Source organism: Varroa destructor, unplaced genomic scaffold (assembly GCF_002443255.2).
Source record: "Varroa destructor unplaced genomic scaffold, Vdes_3.0 BEIS01000003.1, whole genome shotgun sequence".
NCBI classification, from domain to species: domain Eukaryota; kingdom Metazoa; phylum Arthropoda; class Arachnida; order Mesostigmata; family Varroidae; genus Varroa; species Varroa destructor.
The window spans coordinates 51108343-51132499 of record NW_019211456.1 but is presented as its reverse complement, the minus strand read 5'-3'; the positions used below and the strand labels follow the sequence as shown (position 1 = coordinate 51132499).

The 24157-nt window shown below is 40.1% G+C and overlaps 3 protein-coding genes across 6 annotated transcripts; 2 read left to right on the top strand and 1 right to left on the bottom strand.

The window, feature by feature from the left end:
• The first annotated feature begins 1198 nt into the window (after positions 1–1198).
• Xpd (general transcription and DNA repair factor IIH helicase subunit Xpd) lies at positions 1199–13816 on the top strand. 2 transcript variants are annotated; one of them, XM_022797536.2, is made up of 15 exons: positions 1199–1354; positions 2102–2173; positions 4257–4427; positions 5171–5339; positions 5875–6119; positions 6531–6641; positions 6845–7273; positions 7444–7638; positions 10661–10888; positions 11316–11525; positions 11684–11884; positions 12013–12189; positions 12308–12436; positions 12613–12887; positions 13269–13816. In XM_022797536.2, the coding sequence occupies exons 5-15, from the start codon at positions 5973–5975 to the stop codon at positions 13480–13482; spliced, it is 2316 nt and encodes a 771-aa protein (XP_022653271.1). In that variant the 5' UTR covers positions 1199–1354; positions 2102–2173; positions 4257–4427; positions 5171–5339; positions 5875–5972; the 3' UTR covers positions 13483–13816. The 2 variants fall into 2 exon arrangements, with proteins under 2 accessions (XP_022653271.1, XP_086839391.1); XM_086983265.1 differs by having other exon boundaries at positions 1217–1296.
• Positions 13817–13902: 86 nt separating this feature from the next.
• Positions 13903–15425, bottom strand: LOC111247022 (cuticle protein 10.9-like). 2 transcript variants are annotated; one of them, XM_022797542.2, is made up of 4 exons: positions 15247–15425; positions 14740–14775; positions 14440–14589; positions 13903–14357 (listed from the first exon to the last, which is right to left on the bottom strand). In XM_022797542.2, the coding sequence occupies exons 1-4, from the start codon at positions 15250–15252 to the stop codon at positions 14106–14108; spliced, it is 444 nt and encodes a 147-aa protein (XP_022653277.1). In that variant the 5' UTR covers positions 15253–15425; the 3' UTR covers positions 13903–14105. The 2 variants fall into 2 exon arrangements, with proteins under 2 accessions (XP_022653277.1, XP_022653276.1); XM_022797541.2 differs by lacking the exon at positions 15247–15425 and adding an exon at positions 15099–15211.
• A 2393-nt stretch (positions 15426–17818) lies between these two features.
• On the top strand, positions 17819–22651 carry LOC111247021 (cuticle protein 16.8-like). Of its 2 annotated transcripts, none has more exons than XM_022797539.2 (5): positions 17819–17990; positions 20648–20680; positions 21412–21579; positions 21743–21941; positions 22119–22651. In XM_022797539.2, the coding sequence occupies exons 1-5, from the start codon at positions 17979–17981 to the stop codon at positions 22184–22186; spliced, it is 480 nt and encodes a 159-aa protein (XP_022653274.1). In that variant the 5' UTR covers positions 17819–17978; the 3' UTR covers positions 22187–22651. The 2 variants fall into 2 exon arrangements, with proteins under 2 accessions (XP_022653274.1, XP_022653275.1); XM_022797540.2 differs by lacking the exon at positions 17819–17990 and adding an exon at positions 19808–20243.
• Positions 22652–24157: the final 1506 nt, after the last annotated feature.

Genomic DNA, 24157 nt, shown 5'->3' with positions numbered 1-24157 from the left:
TGCCACTTAATAGGACTTCGTAGAGGCAGAACCAGTCGAGTGGAACGTACGCGATACGCTCTACCGAAGTGACGTGGCGGACCGTGCACGGTGTGATTTTTTGCTCAAATCTCTTTGAGTGTCCGGGAATTATCCGTAGCCTAGACCATATTTAAGCGTGTTGAGTTCCTCTTTGACGATACGCATCTGCAGTCCGTACAATCCATATAATCAAAGATTGGCGTGTACACGGAGACAAGCGTGTGGATCCCTATGCGATGCAATCTTAACAACCCTAAATACTAACATTAACGGTCGAAAATATATTATATTCATATTTTCACAATGTGTGATGCTTGTGTGTTCATTTAGTCATGTGTGTGTGTGTGTTATAGACAATAGAGTATCCGTATTGCATTATATAGCGGTTCATTCCTCCTCCATCCACGAATTTCTCTCATCTCTATTGAATTCCATTATTAATTTAGACAGTTAGCATCTAGGTGGCGTGTATGATCGTCTGCGACTATATGTTCTTTGCCGAAATAACAATAATATCTACTAGCAGTATAAAATCTGTCCTCGATTGCCAAGCGCTTACAGACAATTGTTGTCGTCAGGGAAATTGATTGAATTATAGAAAAAATAGAAATCAACACATTGATCGTTCCTAGATAAAATCAAGAGGTGCGGTCGAATAGATGCATGCGTGGAAACCAGAGGGCGCGCATTCGCGAAAGATATGAGTGCCTTTATAGCGGCTGGTGACTACGGATCGTTATGTGGGGATGCAGAAAACAACGTCACTGGGCCGCAACTACTAAGATAAACCCTAAAGCAAACAGATGTAAGTACACAATATATTAACAGTAAAAAATAAATATACACTCAAGAAGTTTGCGAAAGTCTTTTGTGTATGCATTTGCGTTTAACATGTGTGTCTACTTCTCTAAATCTATGAAAAAAACATTCAGGTCAATTGAGGCGCGACTCTCCTTTGTTAAATACCAAACTGCCAGATAAAAAGCCCCAAAAGCATCACATTACGTAGAACTCCGTCAGCTGTAACTTTTTTTAGCATTGATTGATTGATATTATTGTTGATAATAGTGTTATGTGGCGCCATTGAATACACATTACCCAATAGCGGTAAATGACGACCCTCCTGACTATATGACAACACAATGTTCAACCCTATCTACTATAAGAATACTTAAACCTTAAAACCTGAGCACTCTATGACGCCGCTTATGCTTCACTGTTATATTAAACGAGGAACGTCGGTGCAGTGTTGCCAGCTGTTCCTTTGCTTCAGCGGTCAGTATCTCTGTTTCAATGAAGGATTGTTTTTTACTGCGCTTGCCCAGCATCATTGGTACGTTTAAATTAATATTCAGAATTAACAGAATGATGAGAAATTCACAACTAACAGTTGACTTGGTGATGTTCCGTTACTGTGTACCATAAGGAATCTTTCATGTTGTGGTGCATATTATGCCTTACGAATGCAGTGGTCGAGATGATCCGCAATGTTCCGGGGGATCCAATTTTTAAGTAAGAATCTAGTGAAGTGAAAAGGGGGAACCGCTAAAGGTTTAGAATGATTGCAACATTCGGATCGCTTTATCGACGGATCTATCTATCTATCTATCTATCTATACTCATGCAAAAGTTACGATGACGCACACTTTCAATTTCTCTCAAGTTGTATTTTTCTCTGCAAACGTTTCTCTGTCAGATAAAATACACGTACCTTCTGATTGCCTTTTGAGTATTCTATTTTGATTTTTTTTTAGATCTATCTAAACTTACTTCCTACACATGATATTGTTGAGAGTCTGTTTTCTGCTAGGTAGATTAATAATGGTGAATTAGGCCGCAGCCTTTGCACCTCATTCAAATGTCAAAATAAGCAAGTTTCGTTTAGATAATTATTTTGGCTTTGAAGTCTTCTTGATCTAGTCTACTTCATCGCTATCACGTTTTGAAGAAAAAATTCAAGGAGAGGCATAATAGAATAGAATAGCATTTGAAGTAGCAAGTTCTCAAGAACATTACCAATATCAGCATCTATTACAAGAAAGATATAATCTCGTTATGCTGTATCATTATACCTTTTCAGCCTAATCTGCAGATGATCGAATAACGTAAATTAAGGCCATGCGCGTCTATGCTGTAATACTTTCCACTGAACGTAAGTGAATGTTACTGTAGAGCCACGCAATACTCAGCGTAGGTCAGTGATGACCGATGAGGGCACATTGCATCAGATAAATATGAATTATCATCGTAGGTATCAGGCCGAGACCGTAAGGCCATCACGTTATAGTACCATTCTCTTAAAGCTGCTGCCATTCCTCTGGATGTCAATTGTTTAAACTAATTCCGAAGCAGTCAGAAGTGCTAATGTTACTAACGGTATGATATAACACAAGCATGCAAAGAAGGTACCAATACGGGATGAAGATATTATCGAAAATTTGTTACTATTACATCCAGTGATGCGGCATCTAAAGGCCCTGTGACAGCCGACGTTGTTCCTCGAAGCACCAACTATCAATATTCGTATCTGCTACTAGCTTGGCGTGGCACGTAAGAACTAACAAAAAAAAAAAAAAAAAAGTGAGAAACTTACGAATAATTCTCAAATGCGACGCAGCGTTTAGGTCGTGTCAAGCATAACTTGGATGTATCGTCTGCATGTGCAAACGAATGGAGATGGAAACAGTATTGATGGTTTGTCTTTTCACAAATTCGAAAACACGAAACAGGGCAAATATTTGGCCTCTAGGCCAGCATGCGTTATTAAGGTGTCTAGTACATAGTGATAAGCAAGGACGGAGACCTTCCCCGCATTTGGATTAAGTTAACTGGTCTTGGCTCTCTTCCGTGTCATTGAAGTACCACGTCGACAAACACTATTAATAAATGTACTTCTACGCGCCCTTCATTTATTGTGTGCGAGCTCCACGATACGTTGGTGGCAGTTTAATTGTTCACCTATTTTTTTGAGTAATTTATTCGAAGGTAGGTTCTGAAAGCGGGTTCTCGACCGTATTAAATGGTTAATGTGCAAAATGTCGTACAGCCACCGCGGTGTTCCTTCATCCACCGAAGAAGAAATGTCAGAGTTAAAATGTCCGACCTCAAGTGTTTTTGTGCCATATCTAGTGGTAGGCGATGTCTTATACGGTGACTTAGTTTCAACATTGATTATAATTTTTGTCGTCCATTCATCGATAATGAACTAATCAACCTAATGCATATCCCTCGTTCTGTTCGACCCACCTTTACCGTGCTGTTACATCGTGAAAATAATAAGGCGTTGATTGAAAACGCTTTTTTTTTGTGTTGATGATTATGAAGTGACGACTGGGATCGTTCGTCCATCGAGGGAGCTGGTCTGTTATATTTGTCTGTGACCGAAAGATCCAGATATACGAGTATTTAGCTGCGCTAATTGTTTCTTAATAGAAATTCCCATTCTATTAAAACGGTTCGGGCAAGACTTGATTCTGTCATTTTTATTTGTGCTCCGTAGCGTTAGTAAACTCATAAGCAAATATACTATGCTCATGATACTAGTCTTGTCTTGATACATCATTGCCGTATTCGGCCGGTTTTATTTTTTTCCTCTAAGGATACACAAGCACCATATTTAGGCCTGCACACCTGAACTGCACACATGACGCGTTGCCATCTACGTTGAAGGTGTTCAATTTGTACAATGGAAGTCTTTCAGCGGACGTCGCATATTGGACCTGCTCATATTTTGAATTTGCGTTAGCCAAGCTCTTATACGTTGGCAGCGTTTACGAGACCGCAGTTTACGCAACGCAATGTCTCTGCCTATTTCCTTCCTCGGTCAACAACGGCTCATCATGGACAACCACATCTTGGCCTGATATTGACATCGATCGAACATCTACTCTGCAATTTAATGCGCCTCGTGTCCACACGAACATTACAGTGACTATATATTTTCTTCCTATAAACCAAGTCACACACTCGTTTATATTTTGAACATTTTGATCTAGTTAGCCCAAAGAAAGAGATACAATATAAATGGGTATTATGTTGACAGTCAAGTTGGTCCTAAAGTATCAAAGTAAACTGGGGCTTAGTGCATTAAAATGCCAGCGCAACATTCAAGCGTCGTTGGGAAATGCTCGACAATCACTATTGGTAGCAAAAGCAATACAAAGAGCTTTGGGTGGGCATTGTTCAAAAGAGATACGTGTATCATTTCTCGTAAACAACTTAAATTTTCGTTACAGGCTCCCTGTCATCGCCGAAAGCGACACTGGCATCTCGCAGAAGATCTGAAGGTCGCCGGCATAAAAACGCGTAATACCTCAGCTGAATTTGAGGGAAATGCATTTCCGCTTCACGGCACGGTTTGGGGAGCATTTACTAAAAAATGAACAAGGCCGCGACCAGAAACCCCGGCACGTATATTGAGAATTATATATATTAGTGCTGCTAACAATGAGTGATATCAGTTGGTTATCATACACGTATGCTCACGAGACAATTAGTTGTTAATAAATACGTTTAATTACATTTGGTACAAACGTTTGCTATCTATTGACGGGTCAAACTGACACATACCTGTATCGTGCACAAGCTTCTACTCATTTACCGTTGTTGTTAATAGATATTTTACATGCAATGTACGAACCGAAAATATGAAGATTAATGCTTTAAGCACTTGAAGGACCACAGGTTTGCATCACCATTTCTGACCCTGTCGAAACCTAGTGCTGACGGAGCCTATAATGAGCAGACTGTGTGCACTACGACACACTGAAGCTTAGTTTTTCAATAAATTGCTAAAGTCGGCCTTTGTTGCATAGAAGACCAATTTCTGCATGGCAGAATTGAGCTACTAATAATGTTAAGCAGCCTTCCTCGTAACTATTTTGCAACTTCATTTAAATCTAAGCGATTCATTTTGCTATATGAGACCAATAGAGAAATGCGCGTTCTTTGTGAGAGATGAACGTACTATTTTTATAAATCAAATCAAGTGGAGGTCCGATGCAACGAACCCACACATAGGCATAACGCATGCAGGGCTGTACTTCGTTATCTGAATTGTGCACGTTTTCTTAATTCAAACCGTTTATTTAAATATGTATACATAAAATAATATATAATTTTTGTCAATAACAATGTTTCTATTTTGTAGGAATCTTATAGAGGGCCAGTCCAGACGAAACAAGTAGCAGCTACGGGAGATAGACAATGCGCGCGTTGAGTAGTTTCGAAATCATACGACGACTTGTTGTTATAGACCGCTTCTTTCACAGGCCCACCGGTCTGCTCAGCTCAGCTGTTTTGTGCCGGATCTTTGCGAAGTAAGTATGAATCTTTGATAGGTTAATAATTGAACTTATAATTAAGTTTAAGTTATATTGCGAATAATCTTTGCGGCATTCAATCGTTACTTCCAGCGAGCAGGATTTTATTATTTGTTGAAATGAAATAATCCTAAAATACAGCTCAGTAGTTAACTAACTGTTAGCCTATTACGAGTTTGATAAGAAAAAAATTAAGTTTATCGATGGATAAATGCTGAACGCAAATGCTGGTGGCACTAACGGAAAAAGGATAAAAACCACCGACAGACTGAGGTTCTACCGCTTGGACGTACCCTGCTAGTCATCGACAGGAATATAAACCGCTACTCAGAACAATAAGTGAGACAGTAACGCGAACAGAGGGTTCGCGAGGTTCTAATGCTTCATTAACGTATCGACTTCATGTACATCGTATTAACAGAACGTATTTGACTCTAATGAAAGCAATCGTCGATCGAGTGTTGGACGACCTTCTGAAAAAAGTGTAAACACTATGTGGGTTCTAACGATTTCTCTTGATGAATATTTATAGAAGCAAATCATGTTGACTTACCCTGGCGGTACCTAGCGCCCAGGTGATGCTCTTAAAACGAAACCCATGACCGCTGAAGGTACCACACATTAGCGAAGATGCGAATCGACGTCGACGGCTTGGAGGTCCTCTTCCCGTACGGTTACATTTATCCTGAGCAGTACAGCTATATGCTCGAGTTGAAGCACTGCCTTGATGCTAAAGGACATGGGGTCCTAGAAATGCCATCGGGAACCGGAAAAACTGTTAGTAACAAGACACGTTGCTACTATCTAAATAACATTTAAAAAAAGACTAACATTTAAGAGACTTTCATGAGCGCTTCGTTTTAAATCAACGGCTGAAACCAGAAGCATCTGGTAATAGTATATTTAGCAGGTGTCCATCTTGAAGCGCTGCTTGAACCCAAGCTAGCCTCTATTAACTAACGTTGGTAGCGCGCTTATTTTCCAGTAAGATCTGACTATCTATCGACGTTTCCATATGCCCTACATGAACTCAACGATAATAGCTAGCCGTATTACTAATGTCAAACTAAATCTATTTGTATAAGCATATATATAAGTAAACCACGCCTATATATATATATAGTGTGGCTTCTATGAGAATCTTCATTTTTAACAGAAATATTGGTTGGTTTGTTTCTTCGAGAACAGGTTACTCTTCTTTCGTTGATCGTAGCTTATCAGAAAGCACATCCACAACGGGTCAGTAAGCTTGTGTACTGTTCACGTACGCTGCCCGAGATTGAAAAAGTCGTTGAAGAGGTACGGGCAAGCTTTGATTAGATGGAAAGTAGTACAATAAATACATTCCCATATAACCATAATCACAATTTTCCATTACTGAAATTTGCATACTATGATAATGCTTATGACTATTCTAGTTAAGCACTATTATGCCTGTGTCCTTATTTCGCTGAACGAAGGCACGTACTTAAGTCATTACATTGACCCTACTGTTTGTGCAGGTGCGTCGTTTACGTGAGTACTATCGCAAAGAGGGTGCAGTCGCTTCAAATCCATCACACGACATTTTGGCGTTGTGTTTGACATCTCGGAAGAATCTCTGCATTCATCCTGTTGTCTCCGAAGAGCGCGATGGCCGCGTTGTTGACGCTAAATGCTACGCAATGACCTCAGCCTATCGACGAGGTGAAGAAAGTGAGCCAGAGACAGCTGGCGCTGGCACCTGTACATTCTACGAAAGTTTTGACACACATGGACGAGAAATGGTATTACCGCCCGGTGTGTACGGCATTGACGACCTGAAGGAATACGGTCACAGAAACTATTGGTGTCCGTATTTTACCGCTAGAAATGCGATTATGCACGCCAATGTGGTCATCTACAGTTACCACTATCTGCTGGATCCAAAAATTGCTGAGATTGTGTCCAAGGTAAACATGCCATTGCCAACACGTGTTTCGCAATATACTGAAGAACAACTTTCCTAGGGATAGCAAAAGGATAACACTAGAACATTTGTGCTCGTACGATCCTGTTGTATGGCTGAAGTTTAACAGTGAAGTAGGCACGCTTAAGATGAGTGCGGATTGGCTATTTTCAGGATCTGAGTTGTAGCAGTGTTGTTGTATTTGATGAGGCTCATAATATCGACAACGTCTGTATCGATGCCATGAGTGTAACTATCAATCGGAAAATGTTGGATATCATCAACGCAAATCTCGTCGTTGTCGAAAATCGCGTAAGACACATTCGCCAGACTGATGCTGGACAGCTGCAAGAAGAATACAACAAACTGGTAATTGGACAACTTGCTTTACATGTGAAAAACTTAAGTAGTAGCAACGCTGCTATTTTTTTGGTAATCTCCCCCTAGAGTTATTTTACCCATTGAACGTATCCAAACGTTAATCTATCAATAGATGCACGCTAGCAACTATATAGGATCAGGACGAATATCTACGCCAGTCTACTTCGTTTCGCTTGACCAAATGGGAAAAAATTCCGCACTGATTCCTCTGATCCTTTCGATGAAGGCGGCTGGTTAGGGCGGCTTTTTGCCGCTACGAGTCGAACGGGAGACGTTGAACGGGAGGGTTTGCATGCTACTTAGGGCTCGTACTCAACGTGTTCCTGACTATTATTTGAAAATAGGCTACTACTCTGTGAACTTCATCACAGCGGCTAAGGTTAATTCTTAGGCAAAGTTCAAGTGCTGGAAATTAGACAGCCGCTCTTGGAAATACGCCCAGTAGAGTGGGCATGCTAGGTGCCAATGCTGTTCGGTGAAAGGGTATTTGCAGCAGGTTATAAAGACAAGACAAACCGAAGTAATAGGTTTGACTTGTCCTAGTACTGAAGCGCGGAAGGCCATGGGGAGGGGGATGCGTCAAGCGACGTTCCCGTCGTGTCGTTGAAAGTAACACCTTCAACCTTCCAGAAAATAGATCAATCGATACGATTGATCTATTTTCTGGATGGCTGGTCGTAATAAGGATATTGCAGGAACGATGAAAGCTCCATAGGTTCAGCCGCAGAGAAAACACCCATGTCGGATCAATCCTGCACGAAGGAGCCAAGACGTTGTTGTTTCCGATCTGTCATTGAGTTTTATGTCCAGTATCGTCGTTAGGCATTTTGTAACACGGCAGGCTCCCGACGCGAAAGCAACTCTGTCTATGCCCAGTTTCGAACCCAGACCACAACGTGTCCCAAAAAAGATTAGCAGGCAAACACGTTACCCACTAAACTATCACAAGGATTCATTCGGAGTGCTATCCAACCGGCACGCCGTCTGAGGGCGAGCTATCTTTTGGAGCGGAGGGTATGAACTTGCATGTGAGTAACACTAACACTCCGGCTGAAGCGTGTGCTGGCTTGCGCGAGAAAGCCCTAAAAGTAGGTTCCTTCATGCGAGACTAAAAAAATCCATCGTTGAAGAAAATGTTAAAATCAATTTTACCGATAACGTTGAGTACTGCCACGAGACCAGGATGTGCCTCGGATGTGTGAAGTTGTATTAATTGCGGATTCTTAGAAATAATAGCGGACATAGGTAACATTCAGACTGAGCCACCAACATCCTGACCACTTAGTATATTCCGGGGCCAGTGTAAAAGCGCTTTAGTACTCGTTGCAGTTTCTCGGATTCCAGCATGTAGATTGGCGTTGCCTGAGCGAAGGAGGGTGATCGTGGAGCAGCTAATGCTTCCCACAATCCGCAGTAGCGCTCAGTTCCTTTCGATTCCCCAGGACACCTCTTAGACTTAACAAGGTCTAGTAAAAATCCCATCCAGAAAAAGGCCACATTGTTGTGCTCCTTGAACATCTGACTCTAAACCTTTTTAGATTTCAAGCCAGGCATTGTCAGGAGCCACGTATCTCCAACAAATACTTTCTACGTAGTATTTATTTATTACTTATCGAATCTGGCTCGTTTTAGGGTATCTGGTCTCGAAACGATTCTACCCAGCATACACATTCTTGATTTAGACGTTGGCGACTAATCCCGTAAGGCTTTAGCTATACACCAGTGCATCCGGTGGTTGCCCACAAATTTCACTAGTTCGATGGCAATGACGCACTAAGGCGGTTCACAGGTTATCACACTGGCAAGACATCTTGTAGAAACCTGTGAAACTCAAAAAGCAGTTCGACGTTTCCTTATAGAATAAACTTTCTCCTGCAACATACTGCTAGTTGTCAGACAGCGTGTGTTGTATTTTGCCGCTGGGGTAATTTTTCCGCTAAATTAAATGGGCCTTAGACTCACCGCACGCCCCCCTTGCTGTCCATTCGAACGACGATTTAGCTGGGTTTGTTAACAGTCTATAAGCTAGTCTAGGCAAGATTTTTGCAACAAGACCCGGATAGCTGAGCTGCTTCCAATGTCTTAATCCATTGTCCTGTTACAAGTAACTGAGATATGATTGTGTCTCACGTATGACCCGCCCCTTTTACGCTGTCTGTTTCACTTTCCCCTACGATCCTTAGCCTCACAATTTGGCCGACCATTTCATTCAGAAAATGACAAACCTCTTTTCAACTCAGCATCGCTCTGCTTTCGCTGCCGCCAATTGTAAGAACGACGCGCTAATATCGGCGCAAACGCGTTTTACTTACTGTACATTTCGTTTGTACACAGTAACAGCGGCGAAAATACCTCGAACTTGGTAGAGATGATTCGTAGGGATTGGTAATCAGCGCTATTTAAGCACCCATATATATATATATATATATGGGTGCTTAAAGCATTGACTGTTTCTCTAGCTAGATGAGTTTATAAAGATAATACGAGTCGCGTTAAGTGTACGACCTCTTCAAAGCTGAGATTTGCGGTGAAAGATATTGGAAAAGCGAAACGCCTATTATCAGATTTAAGCACCTTGAAGCGCCTCAAAGATGGGTGGAATGTCTGCAAAACTTTGATACATTTTAAAATGTCATTATGATAAACGCACAAATGCTGAAGATGCATTATATACTTAAAATAGATATAGTAATAGAAAAAAAGGTGCAACAGGTAAACAACATTAAAGCCTTCAACCATGCGGCTTCAATGTTAGCCTCTGTACCATACCAAAGCCAAACGTTTTTAGACCGATTGTGAGACAGTCCGGTAATTGTATCTGGACGGTGGTGCATGATTCTGGTCATGCAAAATTGCTGGCTAACATATCCACTAACCCGTTGACTATTACCGCTAGCGTTACATTAGCAGTATTTCTTTGCTATTTAATATGATTCTGTGTAACAAATAAACTTTGAATACCTCGGAGTTATGACGAAATTCCATGTTGTTGTTGTTGTTATTGTCGCAGGTTGCTGGCCTTCGAACTGCAGCTCAGGCTCGTGCTACGGATATCATTATGCCAAATCCTGTCTTGCCAGATGAAGTCCTCCAGGAGGCTGTGCCGGGAACAATAAGAACTGCCGAACATTTTACTGCGTTTCTACGGCGACTTTATGAGTACGTCAAGTATCGTATGCGAACGACCCACGTTATTCAAGAATCACCGGCGGCATTTCTTAAAGATATTAACAAACAGGTACCAGGCTAAATGAAAGGCGTATATCACGATGGGCATATCAAAATGAAATTTATATTTGTCGCTGACTAGAATGTGTCGAAAGTCTTATTGATCAATGTTTTTTACCAATGAGAACTACGGTCGAGAAAAGTAAAATATAAATGCATCTACATACTATATATAGAAGGGAGTTCGACAGTCGCTTGTATGTACAGCCCTTCCATCGGCTACGATTTCACCGAATTCATTTTGACTGGTTACTGCTGAATGGTGAGAAATGTAGGGGAGATTCGATTGTTCTGATAGTTAGAAACGCTTGCAAACTGCATGGTCCTGAATAGAAGATAGCAGCCAGAGTTAAGATGATTAAGTCTTCATAGTTTTTTTCAAGCTTCAATTGACTAAGTCCGTTATTATCCGTCGCATACGGCGTCTCTATCTCTAGGTTTGTATTGAACGTAAACCGTTGCGATTTTGTGCCGAACGACTCGCAAGCTTACTTCGCTCCTTAGAAATCTCAGATGTAGCAAATTTTTCGCCACTTGTCCGACTTTGCCATTTTGCTACCCTGATCTCAACATACACAAAGGGCTTTACTCTCATCATTGAACCGTACGACGACAGAACGCCCAACATTCCCAATTGCACGTTGCAGGTATACTGACCTTCTCTGTATATTGCTTTGTATATCTATATTGCAGAAGATACGTAAAATGTTCACAACTTCATATTGAATTGAATCAGATTTATCTCTTTGAAGTCGAAGTTTGATATGAACTTAACGCTCAGATGATGTCTTGTCGCACCATGTAGCTGAGTTGTATGGATGCGTCCATTGCTATAAGGCCAGTCTTCGAGCGTTTCCAATCAGTAATCATTACTTCGGGAACGCTTTCACCGTTGGATATGTATCCGAAGATTCTCGCGTTTCATCCCATCGTTATGGCTTCATTTACAATGACCCTAGCCCGACCTTCAATCTGCCCGATTGTTATCAGTAAAGGAAATGATCAGGTATGCTTTGTTATATTGATCATCTCAGGCAAAGTATACAATAGCTAGAAAAGTCCTGACAATAATTATATTTATGCTACATTTATGTCACTACAAACCCGCTTTAAATTTTTTGTTCCAACTATAAGGTTGCAATTTCATCGCGTTATGAAAATCGTGATGACATGGCCGTCATCCGTAATTACGGCAATCTCTTAGTTGAGATGTGCGGAGCGGTACCTGATGGAATTGTAGTCTTTTTTACGTCATACCAGTACCTGGAGAACGTGGTAGCTTCTTGGTACGAGCAGGGAATCGTCGATCAGGTACGTCTGAGCAACTAGATACCCAATCTATCGATGAAGCAACGAGCCCTGTGTAATGACACGATCTTTAAAAATGCATTATTTTATAGCTATTTTAATTCACTTGTCCTTATTTTAGGTTCTGCGTCGTAAACTGCTCTTTATCGAAACGCAAGATTCAGCGGAAACGAGCCTGGCCCTTCTCCACTATGTGAGAGCAGTGGAGAGCGGTCGGGGTGCTGTGCTGTTATCGGTAGCTCGAGGGAAGGTGAATGTTAACATGATTAGCGGTTGCTAAATGGAATAATGAAGTTGAACTTAGCGTACGTTTTGCCAAGTGCAGAAAAGACTTTACGCGTCAACTAATGCGTTTTTGTGTGGAGTACAATTCCAGTCTTGATTTGTTTTTTGTACGCTATCAATTTGATTCTGTGTTCTGCGTAGGTTTCCGAGGGAGTCGACTTCGATCATCATCTGGGTCGCGCTGTGTTAATGTTCGGCATTCCATATGTCTTCACTCAGAGTCGCGTGCTACGAGCGCGCCTAGAGTTCCTACGAGATCAATTTCAGATTAAAGAAAATGATTTTTTAACGTTTGATGCTATGCGACATGCAGCACAGTGTGTTGGCAGAGCCCTCAGGGGAAAAACCGATTACGGCGTGATGGTATTCGCAGACAAGAGGTTCTCTCGACATGATAAAAAGAGTAAATTACCACGGTGAGAGAAAAAATAGTCATAATTTATAGCTATCATTTGCCCTACTACTGGATATTCTACCCTCAACTCTTTGCATTGCTGGCAGGTTTACTTACGCACACGTATGAGGTCGGAACAGGCTCGAAAGTCTTCAGTGGACTTTTTTTAAATCCATATTTTTACTACATTTTACTCCGTACCTACTTCAACGGACGTAAAATGAAGACTTTCAACCTGCCGAATTTTGAAAAACTCTCAAGCGACCTTTGCCCTACTCCGTATGCATTAAAAAAATTACAACAATCATTCTATTTGGAGCTTGATTCGTATACTAACAGTATTAATCGCTTATAGCTAACTGTGTTTAGCATGGCTAGTAAACAAATGTCAATCCGATTTCAGCTGGATTCAGGAGTACTTAACGGACTCGCTATGCAACCTGAGCACAGAGGAGGGTGTGCAGGTAGTAAAGAAGTTCCTGCGGCAGATGGCACAGCCATTTACGCGCGAAGATCAGTTGGGACTTAGTCTATTGACGGCTGAACAACTCAACGACGAAGAGCTCAAAAAAAAGATTAAACAAAAAATCATGGAATTCTCCACTGCTGGAGGATAATTTCATCCCAACGTTGCGAATCATTAGATCTCATTGATGTCAGTACAGAGTGTTGCATCCACAGGGTTTTGATCAGCGCCGCGCGAGAATAGCAAGAAGACTCCTAATCAATCGACGCTTTGTAGGGGCTATATAACGTAGGCAAGAAATAGCTGAAAATATAAAGAGTCGTTCTTAACGGGTGTCACCACTGAGCCTGTATTTAGGTGATTACGAGTATTTATGTTATGAACGAACGTCTTGATCTTAACGCTAATCATTGTCAGGTACGATATTTATAAATTACAGTCAATTACGTCAATGTAATAAAGGGATTGATGTCGTAGTATTTTCAGTTTTTCCCCTCTTCCTGTGTTATGTACCGATCTAGTAATAGTGTATTTGAATTGAATGAAAAACTGAAAATGATCACACGTACGATTGATAGTCATAGACAGGGGACTTTATTACCGATGCAATATGAATTCATCTACAATGGCTAGTTATATAACATATAATAACTCAGCAATATAACATAGTGAATATATTCCTGCGCCAGGATGTATCAGTTACCGTAAGATCCTCTTGGTATTACAAATGAAGAGGGTCATCGTTATGAACAGTTACAGCTAGCATATAGGGGGCTACACCCTAGCCGACCGACGTAGAGTTGGTACTTGAGGCACAATCCCAGCACCCGAAGCTTGCCCGATGTACTCAGGGAAAGGGCCCCCATATGCCTGGATAGCGGCATCAGGCCCCGAAGGTGCTGAGGAAATGTAGACAGCGTCGCCAGGGTTTTTTGATTCTGTGCCTAGCTCATTTGTTTGGATCTCGGGATGGAAACCGGACTCGTCCGCAGTGTACGACACGTAGCGTTCCCGTCCATCGGCTAACTATAGTAGTATACATAGAAAAACATTATCTTTTTGCTTCCATATATATATATATATACATTTTTTTTTCTTTGATACAGACCTTGAGGAAATAGTTCCCTTCTGCACGGGACACTCCATCAAACTTCTCGGAGTGTCCGTGGGATCCTTCATCGGATTCAGCTGTGTACGCATATTCATATGGGGTAGGTTGTGACAGATCATCGTACTGGGTTACCACACGCTGGCCAAGCTGAAAGAAGTTTGAAAAAGGCTTCTATCCAGTTCGTGCAATTTCTATAGAGCCTAACTTCTGCAATAACTAAATAGACCTGGTCTAAGTGCTGTTCCAAGGAACGATTTTGGGGATGCGCATTTCTTGCAAAATTTGAGCCGTACTTACTGCTGTGGCGACGACGACCACGGCAACGACAACTACCTGCAATAGCGTTAGTATTTTTTTTTAGCAGAATTAACGTAACACGTTCGTGTTGCAACCTCCTGTTTAAAGCTATGGTAACGCATACAAAAATAATAAGTATTCTTCTTTTTCCCGAGTTCTCTAGATCAATCATCAACAATTAGCTTAATCATTTAAGATATAGGCACCAGCTAGCTCTTGCATATAATGGCTGAATGAAGAGTTATCGTACTTGTACGTGCTCTGTACCGTTACAGAGAGACGTAATTTATTCAGCAGCGATTATTTTTGCGAATCGTATGACCAAGAAAAGCTATCCTCGACTGCAATGAATGACGTACACAAAATGTATATGAAGAGCTCATAATTTTTTGTCGTTAAAAAACATCCTTAACAAAATAACCAATGACGTGCGCAATAATAAAAGCACTGCACTGCATATAAATAGTCTCTGCCGTTCACTCTGTCCACATAGGCACACACACACACCTTCATGTCCTTATTGTTTTGAATCAGACGAGAGACTGATAAAGCTACCCTGATAATAATCGATTTTTATAACCCGCCAAGACCCAGCATCTTCTCTTTCGAACCGGCGTTGTGAGGGCTATTGATTCGTGTCGTTTGCGGCTGATGTCGGAGTTGTTGTAGTTAACGCTACAGCTTCATTCTTCCCTCTGAGTCGGATCGAAGTCGGAGCAACGGCTGACGGTCAGAACAGAAAATGGAATTGACTGTAGGGGGAGGGAGGTAATGGCAGACTGGCAGGGTGTCTCCTGCTTCAAGCCTAGTTCAACGCGAGGCAGACTGCGGCGAAGGCGCCTATTCGTCGATTTCTTGTACATACCTTCTTTGTCGCTAAGCACGGACGAAGACTATGACGAATATAACGAAGAGAAGGGAGCCACTTATGAAGATCGAAGCTATTGCGTACGCGGAAACATATGCATATGCAATATTCTTACATACCACACACATCGAACGCGTTTCCGAATGTTGAAGCAGTATGTAGTTTTCTAATGCACTGAATAGTTCTTTTACTCAAACTTAGCATGTACGACGTTAAAATTTATAGTTTATTTTTCCTATGATAGCCCGTACATAAAAATGGGTATTCTCGAATAATACTAAAGGTCAACAAGAACTAAGAAAGGGAGCTGTACACAGTTCATGGTTGAGCTCAAGAAACGAAGGAAATGCTTGCAACTTTTCGTTTAATTTTTTTATTTTTGCAATATTCGGTCAGGCCAGAAGTAAGACTCCTTATATTTTAAATTATATACACCAAATCGATCCTATATGTTGATTATAATGGTAATGCTGCTGGTAAAAGCTGAATGGTAAAATATGCTATAAAGACCCTGTCACTTATACAAACAATCGAACAGTATTAGCTTTGCCCAGTCGGTCTAATAAGGTCGAGTTTAATAAAAACCATGCTTAGCGTGTGCGTTAAAAGGACATGATCGCAAATAACGTAAAAAGTGAGCAAGATATATTCGAGGTTAATTTACGCTACGTATTATGATGCTACAAGCGAACTGGGCAGACTTTGAAACTGAATAACTTTTGACCTAATGCGGCTGGACTGATGATTTCAATATGTGTTAGAGATCTCCTTTATGTTTTATATACTTGTTCCGATACTCTGACAACTTCTAGACAGTCATATAACAAACGTTCGCGTTCTCAAAGTTATAATCGATAGTTTAGGATATGCTTGCCCAGCATTAATGGAAAGCTCTATAATTACATACTTACTTAGACTGGAAGAATAAGCGGGAATGAAGACAACCTACCTTCTTGAATCATTTGTAGCATCAACGTATTGCGCTTTCGCTTACGGCCTTTTTGCCTTATGCTATCATCGCCAATCTTCGATGAATTTCCGCATCGCTGTGGACTTTAAGGATCAAAAACTCTAGAATTTCCTGACCATTAGACGTCAATTTTAAAGATCTAAAGATGTTTTTTTCTGAGCTTATTTCTAAGTATACTTTGCTACTTTGGGAAATGAAACTATTCACCAGCCAAATCTTCTCTGATAGAGTAGTTCAAGACGTATTTGAGGTCGAAGTTTGCCGGATTACCCTGTAACAGCGTAGATGTTTCGAGTTTTACGTATGACATCGCCGTTAGACTTTGATCCTCAGCTTGAAATGATCTGTGTGTCTGCGCTTGGATTCCAGCCTAGCCCCGCCACGCGTTCCTAAGACTAGTAGGCAAGTATGTTACCCACTGAGCGAATCATAATAATAGTTCTAATAGTTCATGTCCATCTGATATAAAAAAAAAACACTGCTCCAATAATTATCAATAATACGAATTATTTGTGATATAACCAGCTAAAGGTGGAACAGCATTATTTATTTCTTGTGAAGACACTTTACGAGGGGCAAAGTACTTGTTTCCAAATAAACACAAAATAATATTATCACCTGACTATAAAAAAAATCCGCTTTTTATATCTAGATGATAATATTATTTAGAACATATTTAGCTATTGAAGTTTCATACCTCTAGTGGCTGACAAAGAAAAGCAATACAACGATCTGCTTCTATAACGCTAATATACATGTACTAAGCTCTAATATTATGATCCATATATAAAAAGAAAAAAACACTAGCAGACATTTTGGTCACCTATTCGAGTATAAATGGACTTGCTTCCACAGATACCCCAATTTACTTCGTTTATTTACTTTACTTTATTTACTTGATGTTTGAAAATAGTCAAATATTTAATTAGTAAGTTTATTACGAACGTGAGCGCTTTGATAATATACGGTCGAAGCTGGATTTTCGAAATTGTGTTTGGCGCATCTGCGACACTGTAATCCTGCCCGCGTACGCCAACTGTTAAAAGATCTGCGGCATCCATTGCTGCGCGCCACATCCGATACCAATATGTTTCAATGCTTGCAGCGCCCTCTTTTTTCTTGAACCTTCTCACGTACGACAAAACGTCCCAGCTGAAATTAACTAGCAGATCAACTGGATTGATATACAACTATGTGACGGTTCAACTTGTAACAGGTACCCAAGTGACGGCACAAAGTCGGATGACAGAAATCATTGCTATCAACATGTCGTCTGTATACAGCTAGTGAAATAATGTTTCTGCAGCGGCTTTACATCTCAGAGAGAAGCACCGTACATTCCTTCGATCAAGAAGGAAACGCAAATATTTGAATAAAGCTATTAACGGCCGATTCTCCAAGATGCTACAAATGGTACTAGGTAACGCACCAGGCCGATCCTACTATTATTAATTAACAGTTACTCATTGACATAGAGATCACATAAACATGCTCTACGACCTTTAGCTATTACATTAACAGTTAGATTTGGTAATAATTTGATCGTGTGTGCAGAGATTTTGTTCAATTTTTTGAAAATTGACAACATTTACCAGATATTACTGTCTACTCTATCGACTGTATCAAGATTACTGCTGCTGTATTATTGAACAATCGAACTCATTTTATATTATCTATATCTATAGAGTCTGTTGACATTGGGCAAACGAGCAGAATCAAGCAGCGAATGGCATAGAACTTGATGGGGGTAGAAGAAGTGTTCGACATAATAGTAGCATAATAAACACCCACCCAACAAGTGCACGGCGACAGGTGCACTATGTTTCTGTTTGAATTTAAAAAAATAAACACGTTTATTTCCTATTGGGAAAACTTCGGGCCGGAAAGTAAGCTTTACCTAACAAAAGCAATATAGCTATAATCATTTGTCCTCAAGGATAATTCACTTTGATCGTACCTCTTAACTTGTCTAAAAACTGCAATGTAAACTGAAAAATAGGGTATTTACAGATGTGATGTTTCCGGAGACTTGCCGAAAATTTAAAAGGCAAGGAATCTGCGAAAACGTGCAAAAAGATCGTGTTATATATTAATCAGGTGAAGGCTTAGGCACTCCCATGTTTGTTTCTTCTAAAGATCCTTTTCGAATTCACGGATCACTCTAAAAATAATCTGGGCTTTTCTACAAAATTTACAGACTTTCCTTCTTTCTCTACTCTATGTGGGGAAAATATATTCTAATAGTTTATTTTCGTTGACGCTACTTGAATTTTTCATCCAGACAATCAGAGAGCATGCAAAAGGCGGATTTTCCCGACACAGGCACGTACGACTGACGCGCAATGGAGCGTTCCTTTGAGCCACCGATGAGTCAGCCTATAACCACTACGCGTTTATTAAAAATACAGCCCGCGCTCTATATCATCGCATGGACGTAATGAAAGAGTTCATATTTACGAGTCTGTGAAACAGGTTATTTCGGTATTGGGGTCCACCGGAAACGTCGCAGGACCAATCTTCTAAGGTCTATATTATTTTAAAAAGCAAGCTAGCCGCATTAGCTCTAACTAGAGACAGCCGAAAGACAGGATCAAATTTAAAATTCAATAATCTCGACATATTTCTTAGGAATATATACCTGTATAGTGAAATGATGACAGGCTCTTCCTCGTTCAGTCACTTCTATCATGATGCGCTCAGTTCCACATCTGGAAACTTCAAAATACTTAACAGAAGCGGGGCTGAAAATGATTGGAGCTTTTCATTTTGTAGCAAAAGCCTTTGAGGTCAAATCTGATTGCTTTATCTTTACATCACCTTTAACCGAACTAAAAGGTGCCCATTCAACTGATTTCTGGTTTAGCAGTATTTACTGATGCTTCTGCCAAACAGCCCAGATGCACTATAGTCTCAATAGTACCATGTGAGCTGTTCTATCTAGAAACAAATATATAAATTTATCTGAAATGTTCATAGCTACGACATACTGTTCGCTTCATTTGCACGAGAAAAATATCTGGATGGGACCGTTCTCTTGCTAACAAAATGACAAACCCAGAGTGAGCCTATTGTCGAACAGCTGCGATGACTTTCTGAAAGTTATCATGGTCATGAACATATGTACACAGACAAAATAACGTTACGTCGTAGTGTGTGCATGGAACGTCTAGCAGCTAATATTAATACCGCGAATATATGATGTGACCCCTTTGTTGTCGAGTACAGCCATTTCGTTGATGATTGGATACGCGTGGGGGTTACTGTTGCATAGATAATTATACCTTACCACCTATGAGCATCTAGTATAGAAATGTAGCCTGATCAAATACAAATAGCAGCGATGACGCTTTAATATTTGCTGATGATACCGCGCAGATAGATGTAGATGGGCTTATCGTATATATATATATATATATATAAGCATATTGCACTGATTTTCTAGTCTATAATTTTCGTTCTAGCTAACGTTTAGCCGGCGATAGATTGTTAAAGTCACGTAGCTGTTGGTACGGTGAACCCCGGTCACACCGGGACCGATTTAGACTGCCACTCGCAAATCCTGTGTCACATCGGTATATAAGATGGCTGCAACCGCCCAATGAGGTATCCATGAGTTATAGCTAATCAGACCGGCACTAAATTATATAGTCAATTATCATGAAGTGCGTAAGTAGCTTTTCAATCTGTTTTCACGAACAATGTTTGTAGCGCGTACCTGCTCTCACAAGCTCCAACCGACAGTAGGAATAGAGTCTCTATCTAAGAAAACAATCTCTTATTCGAAGTACTGCAGTGTTTAATTACTTTAGATTTATGTATATATGTTGTATAAAAATCTGTTAAGACCCCTTAGTAAAGTATTGTGTTTATAAGAACGCAATGTTCGATTTCGGACACGAACGATTTTTCCAATTCTGCAGGTAGCTTTCGAAATCGACTATAACTATATTTCGAATTTATCCAGCTCAGTGCACAACGAGCATGTTATGAAGCAACCTGCAATGTAACTCCTAACCTGGTGAGAACTGAGTGACTGACCTGATACGCGCCTTACTTGTTATCTGTTTCAGGTTGTTGCTGTCGCCCTTCTAGCTTACGGAGCTGTAAGTTTGAATATAATTTTATTATCTAAGGACCTCGGTACAAATTGCTTGGAGTGTCCTATAGTTATCATTAATAAGAGATATAATTAGATATCATTAATAAGCGTTGACTGTCCTATCTCTATCTATACCTATATCCGAATCATTTTAGTTCTGCTGATAGTTTGACCACCTTTTTGTGCGGGATAGAGTTCATTGAAGTTACTTCTAGCTATATTTATCTATAGGTTAAAAAGGTTTAAGTTAGAGACAAACACTAAAATTTATTTGTTTAACTGCAGTACCATTTCTACCTCTAATGCAAGTTTACATGTCATAGTTAGCCGACTAAGCTCGTTAATATTTACCAAATTCAGTGCTGCCAAAATACAATTTAATTATAAATTTCAAAGGTAAGATTTACCTAGTAAAATACACAGTAAATCGAATTGTAGCTTTGAGAATGAGGATGTCGAAAAATGAAGCTCGACTTGATTGATTCCTTGCGGATCTTAAAAATAAAAGAGATACAAGCCCTATGATTGGCAGCAGAACCTACCGATACTTGTCTAAAAAGCCATATGATGTCAACAAGAACTTCGGTAATCGGTGGAGCTTTATTTTGAATTTTGGAACGATACTTCTGAATTTACGTTTACCATTTTGTATGGGTAGGCCATACCACCACCCAACCTAATTCCCTAGCTTAAGCGATTTAGATCCTTCGAAAAGGGCACTTTTTGTTGTTTTAGGCCGCTCAGGAGGTTCGTTTGGGCGCCCGCGTAGCCGCACAATATGATGATTTGTCCCAGCCCACTCCTTATGAATACGCTTACACCTCTGAGAACGAAGAGGGATCACATGGACACTCAGAGAAATTCGACGGAACTTCTCGCGCCGAAGGAAATTTCTTTCTGAAGGTTAGTCATTTCATTACACCGACTTGTCATTGACTCTAACTTCTCGTTGGCAGTCCTATTGAAAAATATGCGGTATTTTGTTTTTATTTTTTGACGGTCAAATTTAACCAGTCGGGTTTTCAATGTGCTACAATAACATCTATTTATAATTTTTCAAAAACAGCTGGCGGATGGCCGCGAGCGTCATGTAACCTATACAGCCGATGAAAATGGCTTCCATCCTGAAATTCAGACCAACGAGTTGGGCACGGAATCCAAAAATCCCGCTGATACTGTGTACATTTCTTCTGCTCCTTCTGGCCCCGACGCCGCCATTGAAGCTTACGGAGGACCTTTCCCTGAATCGATTGGACAGGGCTCCGGTAAGGCCGACAAGATAAGTGAGCTAAACAAACCTACCTGTTCCGCCTTGTTATCATTCAAATTGTATCAACAGAAATTGAACATTTGAGGTATGATACTTCTTCTGTTCTCAGTAAAAGTTTTCAATGTTACTTTCCGGGGTCTTTTAACAAAACTCTTCTTGTTTTTCATTTCAGTTGTGCGAGCTCCTGTGGCTGCAGCGCCTTTGACTCGTGCTCCAGCAGCTGCTAGCCAATCGAAATAACTTGCGTTACATACAAAACACCGTTCAAACTTCTAGGGACAATATCACTGACTTATAGGGGTTCTTGTAGACAATTTTTTAACCTGGGTCCCCACAACATCACGATGATGAGGCGAAACTACGAGTACGTAAATCCATAAAATTATATTTCTTAGAGCACAACTAGCAGAAAAAGGTTACCCCAAAACTTTCGGACAGTTTATCTCGCTGGCAAAACTGTTATATTATGTAAATTATATACGTATAATCCATACGGATATATATATATCACGACGATAGTGTTATCTATGCAAATGATTCTGTTTAAAGTGCCTACCAAAACAATATGACAGAATACTCGGATGGATCCATTTTCATATTGTAGTAAGTACAGAAGAAAAGGACGGAGATAGCTAAATAAACAAAAAAAAAAAGATGGCTGCCGAAACTATTGATCTCGGTGGTCCTGTACTGTTATTATTATAAGTGTCTGCCTCTTCTCAATTTATTTAGCGTTGATGTTTGCTTTGAAAGGACTTCCTGCAGTTAAAAGTTAGAAGCTTAATAATTCCGTTAGACTTACCGACTCCTTATGGGCTCGTCATACTAACATATTTTAAAAGCCGTTTCTATGTCGAAATTGAAGCATGTTAGATTGTTTGTATTTAGTTGACGATGTATAGCTATCGTTTGAATAACGAAATTTTTAACGTATAGGTTGTCTGAGAGATCGTCACTGATAATGCTTTGGATTAGAACGTGCCCTGTATTGTAAATTTTGCGACGGAAACGAGCGACCAACCATCTATCGATTACTCGTATTGATTCATTAGTAACCAAGAGACAGCGTATCAAAGAGCACATGTACGGTGCTCAAGGACAAAAGATACAGGAGAAGCAATACCAATCAGCTAACATCAACCGTAGGAAATTTTTCAGCTAAACAGATAGGATCTGGTTCGGATTTACACAGAGTTGTTTAAATTTATTTTTAGCTATTGGCAGAAAATAATATAAACATAAAATAATGGCAGTGTTAATCGCTCAGGAAAAATACGGCGATCAGTCTCACGGCGTTCGTAATTATCAAAATATGTCAAACGTGAGCTATTTGAATGGAAAACAATTTCTAGGAATAATACTTATTTCTTTTCCAGAAAATGCCTCTTAACATCGGTTTAGCAGTGTTTACAAGGCTAACATTAGAGCTGATCGTGTAATTTGTGAATCTCCAATTAGCATCAGTCTACAAACTTGAAAATTCAAAATCAGTTGAGCGTAAAAGACCAAAAACAATACTGGATAAGCGATAGACTGTTGCTGATCTATTGAGTGCTTCAATGTGTTTCTACGCTGGCGAGGGATGCATAAATACCCCCATTACAAAAACACTAACAATAAAGAAGAAGCACGTAAATTTCGTGGGCCTCGCTATCTGAAAACTGCCTTTGGAATATGTTCCGTAAAGGTTTCATGGGGTACAGCCCAACACAGCGATGTTATTATGGTTTACAGTACCGAATATTGAAGAGTTTACAAAAATGTTTATACCGTTAACATTGAATGATGCGGGAACATATTAGATCGATTAAGGAACATGTGTTTAAGATCGAAAAGCAGTATATATATATATATATATTGCTATAAGGCCTGACACATTATAGGAGATCGTAACATGATTTATATAGACGCCTTCGATTGATGAAATCCCACTTCGATGGATCACTATTTATTGACTAATCTCCATGTAATATACAAAAAGAAAAAAAAAAACCATTCTACTAACTACGAGTTCTTTAGGATAGTTTGCCATCAACGAATTGCCATATCGTCTTGTCTGATAACTGTTATCCGAAGCACAATTGTATTTACCGGGTGGAAAGGAAAACGAAGAAACGTTTCGATGGAACTTCGATATTGATACTTCATGAGGTTAGCATTATTTCCGTCAAATTCTCCGTTTAGCCACACCGCAACATTTAGTTCTCGTCC

What these genes read in the sequence shown, in the direction of transcription:
- Xpd (XM_022797536.2), top strand. Translation starts at nt 5,973, where the DNA reads ATGCGAATCGACGTCGACGGCTTGGAGGTCCTCTTCCCGTACGGTTAC. An exon ending in AAGAAGAATACAACAAACTG is followed by an intron (nt 7,639 to 10,660) that starts GTAATTGGACAA and finishes TTATTGTCGCAG; the next exon opens with GTTGCTGGCCTTCGAACTGC. An exon ending in TTCCCAATTGCACGTTGCAG is followed by an intron (nt 11,526 to 11,683) that starts GTATACTGACCT and finishes CGCACCATGTAG; the next exon opens with CTGAGTTGTATGGATGCGTC.
- LOC111247022 (XM_022797541.2), bottom strand. Translation starts at nt 15,122, where the DNA reads ATGAGCTCTTCATATACATTTTGT. An exon ending in GCTCTTCATATACATTTTGT is followed by an intron (nt 14,776 to 15,098) that starts GTACGTCATTCA and finishes ACGCTATTGCAG; the next exon opens with GTAGTTGTCGTTGCCGTGGT. An exon ending in AAGGGAACTATTTCCTCAAG is followed by an intron (nt 14,358 to 14,439) that starts GTCTGTATCAAA and finishes ATACTACTATAG; the next exon opens with TTAGCCGATGGACGGGAACG.
- LOC111247021 (XM_022797539.2), top strand. An exon ending in CCCTTCTAGCTTACGGAGCT is followed by an intron (nt 20,681 to 21,411) that starts GTAAGTTTGAAT and finishes TTGTTGTTTTAG; the next exon opens with GCCGCTCAGGAGGTTCGTTT. An exon ending in ATCGATTGGACAGGGCTCCG is followed by an intron (nt 21,942 to 22,118) that starts GTAAGGCCGACA and finishes TTTTCATTTCAG; the next exon opens with TTGTGCGAGCTCCTGTGGCT.